This window comes from Coffea arabica, chromosome 9e (assembly GCF_036785885.1).
Source record: "Coffea arabica cultivar ET-39 chromosome 9e, Coffea Arabica ET-39 HiFi, whole genome shotgun sequence".
Lineage (NCBI taxonomy): Eukaryota > Viridiplantae > Streptophyta > Magnoliopsida > Gentianales > Rubiaceae > Coffea > Coffea arabica.
In genome coordinates this window covers 34,812,293-34,824,367 of record NC_092327.1, presented here as the reverse complement: position 1 = coordinate 34,824,367, position 12,075 = coordinate 34,812,293, and the positions used below count along the sequence as shown (strand labels likewise).

The following is a 12,075-nucleotide window of genomic DNA, read 5'->3' as shown; positions in this document are numbered from 1 at the left end:
TTTCCGATGATTTCCTCCACGGCACCTGCAGCATTGTGGGCAACACTGACATATTCATCTAGTTCGGCTTGGGGGAGAGAGGATTCACCATTGATAGGTTCGCAGCTTCTTTATTGTGTTTTACGCTTTGACATTTTTCGCTGGTGAGTCAAAAACTTAAAAAGAACCTACGGTGGTAGACGATAAACAATCTTGGACAAATATATGTAATGAGGAATAATGTTTAGTCAGTTTAACACTCAGAAGCAATCAAGAAAAATTTTTTTTTGGAACACTTCACTATACTGATATAAAAGTGCAGGGTCTATGAAGAAGTCTTATGGAAGTCGAATGTGTAATTTCGTGCCCATATTTATGATGGAATGCTAATTGAGAATGGGGTTCGAACTTTGTGCAATATTGCTGTTTTATATTCTTTTTAGGCCTTTCAACTGCAGTAAACATGGATAGAGTAGCCCTCGACTTATGATGCTGAATTATGACATTATTAATGAAAATAGTGTTCTAAATGAAGCTGAAAGAATATAGCTAAACTTAAAAGCTGAAGTAAGCAAAAGTTCCATAGGTGATCTTCCCAGTGATGGGCATGATGGCCAGTTAGAAAGAAGCATTGAAGAATTAGGTTAGTCTGAAATTTTTTTTTATAATCAAAGGTATTTTGGAAAAATAAAACTCCTTATTTGTTACCATAACAAATTTAAGGATGTCCAGGACATGACATGACAAGTATGAGCATATCTGCGAAATAAATATACAACTCTAACCACTAAACAGAATACTAAACTAGTGCTTATTCAGTAGTGGATGGACATCTGAAGCTGATCTAAAGCTATCACCTTCAGTTGTCCATGTATAATTGTTATTGAAAAACACAAAAGATTCTCCCTCAGTGCAACTTGGACTTTGAAAATTTCCTGGAGTAGTTGAATGCACTGATGATAGTTTAAGGCTTTCCAATCCAATGACAACTTCCTTCATAGTTGGCCTTTTCTTCCCATTTAAATTTAAGCATCGTTGTGCAAGTTTAGCAACTGCTGTAACCTCCTGTTCATTCTCTTCATTTACCAGTTGAGGATCAAGAATATTTTCGAGAGAATCCTCTTCCATGGATATCAGGAACCTTGTGGCCAAACTCAAGTTACAAGTTTCATCTGTTGCTGCTGAGGATATTGGCTTTTGTCTTGTCAAAAGCTCAGCAAGGACCACCCCAAAACTGTAGACATCACTTTTCTCTGTAAATTGGCTTGACTGGAAATATTCTGGATCCAAATAGCCAAAAGTCCCTTTAACTACAGTAGTTAAGTGAGTTTTGTCAATTGCCACAGACCTCGAAGTTCCAAAGTCAGATACTTTTGCTACGTATTTTTCATCCAAAAGTATATTGCTGGATTTGATATCTCTGTGGAAGATTGGAATTGAAACTGCTGAGTGCAGATATGCCAATGCTCCTGCTACCTCGGTGGCTATTCTTAGTCTCAAATTCCAAGTCAAGGGAAGCTCCTCATTATTCCCAGTATGTATAAGGGTAAAGAGGGTTCCATTGGGGATAAATTCATAAACTAGTAGTGGGACTTCTGTCTCCAGACAACAACCTAGAAGCTTTACCACATTCCTATGATTGATTTGTGAAAGAATGACAACCTCGTTGATGAATTGTTCCAATTGGTTTTCATCAACCTTTTTTGACTTCTTGATTGCTACAATTCTGCCATCTGTTAGCATCCCTTTGTAAACTGTACCTTGACCTCCTTGACCTAGTATGCGATTTTTGTTGAATCCATCACTGGCCTTGTTCAATTCTTTAGCAGAGAATAGCATTGTTTTCTCAACCGCACCTTCATCAGCAGATAATTGTTGTTGCAACAAAAGACCTCCATTTCGTTTAAAAAATTTCTCTTGGCGCTTTTTGTTGCGCCTCTTTTTTACTATTTTGTACGAGGCATAAGCAGCTATCATGAGAAATACTACACCAACACCTGCAGAAGAACCTGTACAAAACCATATTTCGGTGGCTGTAAACTTTTAGAGTCGAGACTGTTGTTGTACAAGCACGGTGCATATTACAGTTAACACTTACAATACACTCAAAGATTCAATTTCAAAATGAGTTGTTAGTTGAAGTTTTTGAGGTTGACGGTTTTGGCTGGGCGATAAAGTAAATAATCCATGGTTCATTTTGGGGTGAGGAAGATGAAATTTTTTTTTACATGTCTAACTTTTCTAGGCATTAATGTGGCTTTCCTGTGTAATGTGTATCTGTGGTTCTTTACGTTCTTGGTAAAATTCTTTGCCCGTGGCTGGTTGGAAGCTTTTGGTGTTGGAAGGCTGTCTGGAGACTGGTTGGCATCACATTGAAGTGGTAGTTATTTGGAGAACTGTATTTCAAGAAGGCAAGTTTATGATTTTTTCGCCTGATTCGTGGAAAGCGAAAGGGAGCTGTAAGAACCGTGGATAAATGTGGAGAATAGCGAGGAAGGATTCAATCTTGGACTTGTCATATTTGCTTTAACTTTGACTGATATTAGCAAGATTTGACTTGATCAGAAAGGTAATGGACAGAAAGGGAGGTTCCCACAAAGAGTTTCCAGATAACAAGGGAAGTGAATGACAATTTGCAAAATATAGAACATGGAAGCAGATTGTAGAGTGGTAGATGATAAAATAAGTGCACGTTGACTTTATCTTGATCATTTATGATGAGACGTGATTGTTGAATTCGCTTTAATGATATAAGAATGTTTGCATCCATGGAATAGTGAAGTCGTTGGCTTGTTAACAATAGATGACAAAACTATGTATGCTTTGACATTGGCGGTAAAAGATGATTTACTACAGGGAATCAAGCACGTCATGACACCAAAGTAAGCATGGAACACACTCATGACACTTTTTGCAAAGACCAATGACCAATGATGCGAAACTCCAAAAGTTTGAAAATGAATTATTGTCTATTTCTCAGCAAAACATGACAATAACTCAATATTTCTCCAAGATGAAATTAATTTGTGATGAAATATCCAAATTAAATTCCCAGAATGCAATCATGGAGACCAGAATGTGGAGAATTATTGTTCATAGTTTAAAACTAGAATACAAGAGTCTTATTACTGCTACCTGTGGTTGGCCAAGGAGCCAACCTTAAATGAGTTGGAAAATTTACTTGTCAACGAGGAAGTTTTAGATAGCTCTATGTCTAAAGTATCTATTAAAGAAGAAGAAAAAACTCTCTTTACTAGAAAGGAAGGATCTCAAGCCGAAGATAGCAGACTAGTGAATAATTAGAATAACTCAAGTGGCAAGCAGGGCCATGGCAACAGAAGAAGTGGAAGAGCAACAATCAAGAGGGAGCTAGCCAAAGTCAAGGAGAAAATGACCAAAGTAGAAGACATCAATGGTTGCAAGGCAACCAAAAATAGCAAAATGATGACTGCTACAACTATGGTAAAAAAAGCATCATGCAAAATTTTGTAGATTCCCACCAGTAAAAGGTAATGCTACTAAAACCTCCAAAAAGGTGAATGAGGATGACGAAGATTGGGATATCTAGATATCCTTTGCAATAGAAGAGTTCATATTTTACTGCACTACTAAATTACAAGAAGAGCTCGATCTTACAGTGGTGAGTACTTAACCTATCAACTATATTGACGATTAGATTATTGACTCTACTTGTTCTAATCATATGACTGGACACAAAGAAAAGCTAAAAGATTTGATAGAGTACAAAAATAGTTGAGTGGTGGTGACAGCTAATAATTCCAGGTTACCAATTACTCATATTGGTAATATGGTGATACTACCTTGATACAGCTCTCAGTAGGTGAAGTTGCTAAACATCTACCACGTATTTGGAATGAAGAAGAATTTACTATCGATTTCTCAATTGAAAGTGTCTGGCAACTACGTGTTGTTCGGACTTGATGATGTCAAGGTGTTATAGGTGCACTAACGATACAAGAGACATGACTGAGGTCAGTGCACATGATGTCAGTTCAAGAAACCTGTGTTAATAAGACAAGAGAGAATGAGATAGATAATCAGTGGCATGCCAGACTAGGGCATGTTAGTTACCACAATTTGAAGATCATGATGATAAAATAGATGTTTAGAGGGCTTCCTCAGTTAGATGTTCGAGAAGATATTGTTTATGCAGGTAGCCATTATGGAAAGACTCATCAATTTCCATATGAAGAGTCAAAATTCAGAGCCAAGATGCCTTCAGAATTAATTCACTTGAACGTGTTTGGATGAGTGAAGGAACTATCGATCAGTGACATGAGGTATATGATTACCTTTATTGATGATGTTTCTAGATGTATTTGGGTTGACTTTATGAAGGAAGAGTTAGAAGCATAGTTATTAAACTCGACTCGGCCCGATGGTCGAACCGGTCAAACCGATGAACCAGTCATTGGATCGGGCTAGGTTTTAAATTAGATTGTTTGCGCAATCAAACCATTGACTAGTCAACGGACCAACGGTTCGACTGGATTAAATTGAAAACCCGGCTGGTTTTGTCCAAGAACCGGGTTTTGTAGAAAAAATTTATTACTTTGCCAGAATTCGAATCTTGGACCTCTGACCAAGCAATAACGCGCTCACCACCAGGCTACTTCACCTATAGTTATTAAACCAGGCCCGAGGAGGAACCCGGTAAAAGAGATGGGTCAACGGGTTACTGGTTCAACCGATGGGTGAGTGGTCCAACCGGTGGGTCACTACGTATATTTAAATATTATGTTTTATAATTTTTTATACCATAATAAATATTCAGTTAGTTTAATTTATTATAGATTCCTTAATTTTTATAAGAATTAACAACCTAAATTTAATTAGTAATCCACCAAATTTCAAGTATAAAATTTTATCTAAGTGTAATTATCTAGTTTATTTATGAATTTTAAGTGCAAAAGTTTATTAAGAATAATATTTGCCTTTAAAATAATTTGTGTAATATGTTATTTTTAAGTCAATTTCATAATTTATAGAGTTCAGGGAAAAATAAAATATTATTAAAAGATTCCAAATAAATTTTGTTTTGGAGAAATAAAATAAGAATAAGACTCTAATATATAGTATAAGAACAAAATAAATAACAAATGGTTGGCTGGTCTAGCGGTAATGGTAGTCTACTTCTTTGCATGAGGTCACGCATTCGAATCTCCATTCTAGCAATGTTTACAAAATTTTTCCGTAGACCGGGTTCTTTATAAAACCGGCCGGTTCAACCAAGTTGTCCGATTCAACCGCCGGTCCGTTGAAAAGTCAACGGGTTCAATGCAGAAACAATCTTATTAAGAACTCGGCCCGGTTTCATGGCCGGTTCACAGGGTTGACCGGTTGAACCGTCAGGCCAGGCCGGGTTTAATAAATATAACTTCACCATACGTTGATAAAGTAGCTTACTTATAATATATCAATGTTTTGTTAATTCTATCTTTTTTTTAAATTTCTCTAAAACAAATTTATTTGGAATCTTTTAATAAAAATTTATAACCCCCAAACTCTATAAGTTATAAAATGGATTTCAAAAATAACATATTACATAATTTATTTTAAAGACAAATATTATTTTTAATAATTTTTTGTACTTAAAATTCATAAATAAGTTAGATAATTACACTAAACATAGATAAAATTTTACATTTGAAGTATGGTGTATTACTAAATGACTTTATGTTTTATTAATTCTTATATGAATTAATTATTTTATAGTAAATTAAATTAAATAAGCATTTGCTATGGCATTATTTATTAAAATTTATATCATATATCTTATATAAAAAATTATGAGATATAATATTTAAATATATTTAGTGACCCACCGGTTTAATCACTTACCCACTGGTTGAACCAGTAACCCGTTGACCCACCTCATTCACCGGGTTCCTTTCAGGGTTGGGTTTAATAACTATGGTTAGAAGCTTTAAATAAGTTCAAAGAGCTCAAGGAAAAGGTTGAGAAAGAATTAGACTGGAAGATAAGATGCCTACGCACAGACAACGGAGATGAATACAAATTAGATGACTTTAATTACCAAATTCTTATAGGATTGCAAAATAAGGTGGCAGCTGACTTGTCTTGGTACGCCTCAGCAAAATAGAGTAACTGAGCAAAAAAAATAGACATCTTGTAGAGATCTGTAGGAGCATGTTACATGCCAAAAATGTACCTCCGCATATTTGGGTCGAGTGCATGAAAAAGATAGTTCATGTGACTAATATACTATCTCAGCCTAACTTAGGCTTTATTTCTTCAATTGAGAAACTGTGGACTGTTAAACCTAATGTTACTCACTTTAGAGTATTTGGGTGTGTTTGTTACATTTTTGTGCTAGATGATCTTCAAACAAGTTCAATAAGAAGGCCATTTGTTGTATATTTGTAGGCTATAATAATTAACGAAAAGGCTAAAAGTGTGACCCCATGACTGAAAAATGCTAAGTCTCACAAAATGTGGTATTCGATGTGGCATCATCTTAGTGGTCATCCCAGACTCACAGGAGTTAGAAGAAAAGCTGCAGGAGAGATCTAATGATCAACCTAAAAACAACAAACTAGAAGCACATCAAGAGAAAGCCAAAGAAATAACCAATGTTTGTTCATCTGAGAAGAGTAATTAAAAGACCTTGACGATGCTACCATGTACAGGTTTGCTAGATAGTTTAATCTATTTCACTTTGACTAGACTTGACATATCATAGTCAATTAGGGTGGTGAGTAGATTCATGCAAAATCTAAAGAAGACAAACTTGGAAGCTGTGCATCGAATTTTGAGATACATTAAAGGGACCATTGACTATGGTCTATTGTCCAAGGAAGGAGAAACTTGCAAAGGAACCAGATATTGTGATGTAGACTAAGCCGGTGATAACAAGGAGGTCAACCACAGTCATATGGTCAATCTTGGATCAGCAGCAATTTCTTAGTGTAGTAAGTGATAACCAAAAAATGTCATTATCCAGTATAGAAGTAGAGTATAGAGTAGTAGCTTTAATAGCACAGGAAAGCATGTGGTTAGTGCAACTTATAAAGGACTTGCACCAGCCAATTGATTGTCCGATTCAATTATATTGTGACAACTAGTCAGCTATTCGCATGACTGAAAATCCAGTAGTCTATGCAAGGACAAAGCATGTTGAATTCACTATCACTTTGTTTTAGAGAAGGTGTTGCAAGGAAAAATTGACCTGAAGTATGTCAACGCAATTAATCAAGTTGCAAAAATATTCCTAAAGAGTTTGAGTCCTTTCGTGAAATTTTGAGAAATGCTCGGCATGACTACAAGGAAAGCCAATGTTGAGGGGGGTGTTAAAATAAGTGCAACATTGACTTTATCTTGATGATTTATGATGAGATGTGATTGTTGAATTCACTTTACTGATATAATAATGTTTGCATTTATGAAATAGTGAAGTCGTTGGTTTGTCAAGACAATAGACATTACAAAACATAGTAGTATGTCTGACAAAGAAAATGGACAAATTGCCAAAGTCTATTTTCACTGTATGAATGTGGGAGATTTTGACTGCTGAAGATGTGAAGCCGTCTGGCATAAGATTTTATTGGATTTTCAGGAAGCTAGAATTTAATGTGACAAGGAAAATTGGTGCTGCATATCGAGCACCTTACTTATAAATAGCAGTTCATTTCCTCAGTTGAAGTGCACCAGAGATCAAGAGATAATGATAGTAAATAAACAAGTTGAGTTGTTATATGAGTGCTTGAATAGATATTTTAAGAGTAAGACTCCGATATTAGAGTAGATATTCTCAAGAGTGACACTCAATTTAATAATAGTGTTTAGTATAAATTTATTTTTTAAGTGTCGTTATTGTATACACTTTGAGTGTAATAAAATTGTTTATTTGTCTCCTTTATTAGTGGATTTAATCCATTAATTTGGTATTGGAACCCACCACAATCCAACGGTAGATATCGTTTGATCTTATGCTTTTACGTAATCAATCTAAACAAGTTTCAATCCAATGGAATTGACAAAGAGGAAAGGCACCTTGAATAGAATGTACAGACGGAATAGTTAGAACTCAAAGAACCTGAATCTGAATCACGAATGAGAGCTTTGGTGAAGCAATTCAGACTCAGAACAAGAATCAAAGGGAACCTCCAGCTGCAGATATTATTAAATTTAAATCAGAACAGGTCAGCTGCTCCCTAAACAGATGATAAGAACAGGGAATGGAATAATGGCCAGGAACGGAACAGGATGAATCATCATAGCTTGGGCGTTACAGGAACAGAGAAAGGATGAAGCTCAGATGGATGAAGCAGAGGCAATACGGCAAGCCTCATTGATGGCTGAGGAAGCTGATTGGAAAGCAATTGTGGTTAATTCTGAGTGTAAACTTGTCATTCACAGGGTTCAATTTTGGCATTTCGGGTTCTGATTTTGCATAAAGGAACTATACTTAGCCCAGTGTCACTTGTACTGTAGATATATAATATTATGCTACTTAATCATAGAGACATTTGCCTAAAGCAAAAATGAAATTTTCACTACCAAACATCAAAAACCTCGTGTTATTTTTACATTGCAATCAAGGCAAAAACTTATTATATTGGCATATAGATACTGTATCAGGGTCAACTAGTTAGTATTTTACTGGTGGAACTGCCCATATGTGCTTTAATTTTTTTGTCAGGATTGCACTCGATCCCATGATTCTAAAGGAAAAATGGTATGGAAGAGTGGCTTACCAACAATAGCAGCTGTCTTGTTCTTCTTTCCTTCCACGAACCCAGCAAAGTCCTCTAGAAGAAACAGTTGTAATCACAAAAAGAAAGTCAGATGAAGAGCCTAAAGATGACCTGTTGGATTGGAATGAATCCAAATGCTAGTCAAAATATTCTCTATATAACTCACCATAATAACATTCATCATCTAAATACGGGTTGATTCCGATGGCAAAAGTATCTGTTCCGTACGTTTCACACTCACACTGCTGACTGTAAATCTTGCCGGATTCTAGTTCGAGTGGGCGATTTGACTGAGAGCAACCTGGGATAGCACGGATGTCACTACGTTGGAGGGTCCACGACAACACAACAGGAACAGATTCCAAGGATCTTTGGATGAAAAGGTCTGAAAATCTCTTCGGCGTCCACCTTTGGTCTGCCAAGAAGGCAGAAGCACATGAATTGTTAAACTCTGTGATTGCGTAGTTCAATATGTATTTATTAATATAGAACGGAATGCTTGTTGTACAACAATTGATGCCATAGCAACCAGTTATGCTTCTGCTTATATTGCACGTGGACGTGCATTCTGACAACACCTGATGGTCATGATCCTGATTGAGAAGAGCATTACCACATCCAAAAAGCATCAGTTTATTGTCATCTTTAGAGTAAAAGAAAGGACTTCCAGAGAGGTCAGAGCTATTCCAGCGGGTATTATTAGCTTGACCTGCACAAGTTTGAGGCACTGGAGTCCGGACAGTTATGGTTTGGGAGCTCAGTGACACATTCAGCACCTCCAGGTTGAGTTTGCTCAGATATGGCTTCGAAGAAGTGGTGTTTGATGAATGGTTACAAGTTACAACATATGTTTCATTGATAGCACAATCACGACCAATTCCAAATGGGTATGGAATTAATACATTATTGCCTGGACAGGTCTCGCGGCATCCAGGCTTCACCATAGGAAAACGTGCTTCTGCTGCTGCTGACGGAACAATGATTGAAACAAACAAAAGTAGCAGAGAGTATAACCTTAGATCACTCATAGTTGTATGTGCAGTGTAAGTTTATCTTAAGCTGGTAATGTGTAAAATATTGTTAAGCTGGTTAGTTTGGCTTAACAGTTAACAAGTCTACTTTGTTAAAATATCCAGACTAACTTTGACATTTCAACAGAGCATGGTTGACGAAGTCTACTTTGTCGGTTGAAGAAGTCTACTTTGTAAAAATATCTAGACTGACTTTGATATACTGTTACTCCCTAGGATCGCGGAAGTTTTGTCCTGCTGGGAAGTTTCTTCTTTGCATAAGTCCTACCAGTGAGTAGAATTGTAATTAGGACCCTGTGATTGGAGTCTTCAATTTTGAATTTTGTGATCCAATTTCCTTATATATATATATATATATATATATATATATATATATTAATGTAAATGAGAGGAGAACTCCAATTAGGAATCTCTCACTTACAATCCCTCTCCGTAGCATCCATCCCATCCATCCTCCAATTTCCTTTATATGACTTGGTCTTTTGTGCTTTCTGGTTTATAGCCATCGTGCTACTTTGTTTTATTGTTGTTAAACCTGACGCAATTAATTCAACTCGTCATTGAGTTTACAATCCTAATAAATGGCTGAGTTAAATTTGCTGCAACAAGCTAATGGCGAAATGGCTGAGGTTGAACCCTGCAGGGTAAGCGGGGCGGGGCGGGAGACGGGGGTAATTAATAGGCAATGGGGCGGGGTAAAAAATTCGTCCCCGCCCCAATAGTCCCCCGTGGGGCGGGTGCCTGCCGATCACCCGTCCCATTGCCACCCCTATCTACTACGTCCACTTCAATGGAGTTCTCATTTATTAAGGTACCCAAAAACAAGATTTTAGTATTTTCATTCTTACTATATTTGATCTAGTGCTACCATTTTTATGGTCTCTTGGTGTCATTGATAACTCTTAAATAAAACTCCACTAGGCTAAAAACAAACAATCAAATTTACGTGTTATCATCTCCACAAAGAATTAGACATACGAAATATATCGTTAAAGAACAACTTTTGGGGTGAAAGTAATTTCTCTTCATGCAATCTACTCTTGAACTAGAATCACAAAGTATACATATTGCTGTTATTTTATTTTAATCTTGGTCCTCAATAAGGTAATATTTCTTTTATTGAAGATGATGTGTGAGCAAGAACTTTGACTTTTATTATCACCCCACACTTTGACTCCTGTAATTAACGTAGAAGTGGGTAAGATGTTCAATTTTTTTTTTCTTCTATTCCAATCTAAGCATGTATACATTGCAAGTTGTTATATACTATCCCAACTTCATGCTCCTAAGGAATTACATGGCAAATAATCACTCAACAAAGGGTGCACCAGCTATGCACAGCAATTAGAATATATAGCACATGCACATCAGACTGTATTAAACAGTAATGTGAGTCATCTGAAGCTAAAGTTAACCTACAACTATCAGCTGTCCGTGTATTATTTGCATCGGAAAACAGATCAGAATCTTGTTCAATGCAACTAGGACTTGGGAAGTTTACCTAAATAGTTGAATCCACTTTTGAAATTAAGCCGAGTTTTTGACCGAACTTAGCTTGTTACGTTACTGACTGAGCTCGAGTTCGGCTCATTTATTTAACAAGTCAAAAGTCGTATTTGAACTCAGCGCGTAAAGAAAAATTTTGATTTCGAACTTGAACTTGTGCTCGACTTGAATGATACAAATGAATCAAGCTCGAGTTTGAAAATGCTCAAATGTGCTTGAATATCTTTTGCAATAGTTCACTCAAAAAATTAACCAATTAATTAGCCTATATAATGAGAAATTTTTACCAAATATAAGAAGGTCCCCAATTTTTTTGGAAAAACAAATCCTAGACAATCAAGACATGCTAAATCTACATAATTATTAATAAATATTAAACATACTAGCTTGAATAAATGTATAAATGTGGCTAAATGAACTTAAACAAATTGTTTGAGAGTAAAGCAAAACTAATCTTAAAAATAAGCCTAATTTAATGTTCGAACTCGATTCACTTAATTAAACTAACAACTCTAACTCGAGTTGATTTAAAAGCTCACGAACACTTTAGTTAATTTAAAAGCTCTAATTGTTCCCAATTTTAGACGTTCAAGAATGAAAACGTGGAAGAAGGTCTAGCGGCTAATTTTATTTGACAAGGTCAAATGTCCTAAAACACTTAAATTGATTGAAGTAGATATATCTTGAGTGCGAAATTACTTCCTACCTACCTCTGGTATTTTTCCACTACTTGTAGGAATATTGAAAGTCAAGTGAGCGATTTCGTTTGACAATATGTAATTAAAATACTCGTTGAGATATGGAATCTCAATGTTGAAAAA

At 36.0% G+C, this 12,075-nt stretch overlaps 1 protein-coding gene across 1 annotated transcript; it reads right to left on the bottom strand.

Annotated features, from left to right (window-relative positions):
* Window positions 1–623: 623 nt before the first annotated feature.
* LOC113709726 (wall-associated receptor kinase-like 1) lies at window positions 624–9,799 on the bottom strand. The gene is made up of 3 exons (XM_027232572.2): window positions 8,884–9,799; window positions 8,718–8,771; window positions 624–1,988 (listed from the first exon to the last, which is right to left on the bottom strand). Exons 1-3 carry the CDS (start codon window positions 9,743–9,745, stop codon window positions 784–786), a joined length of 2,121 nt encoding a protein of 706 aa, XP_027088373.1. The 5' UTR covers window positions 9,746–9,799; the 3' UTR covers window positions 624–783.
* Window positions 9,800–12,075: the final 2,276 nt, after the last annotated feature.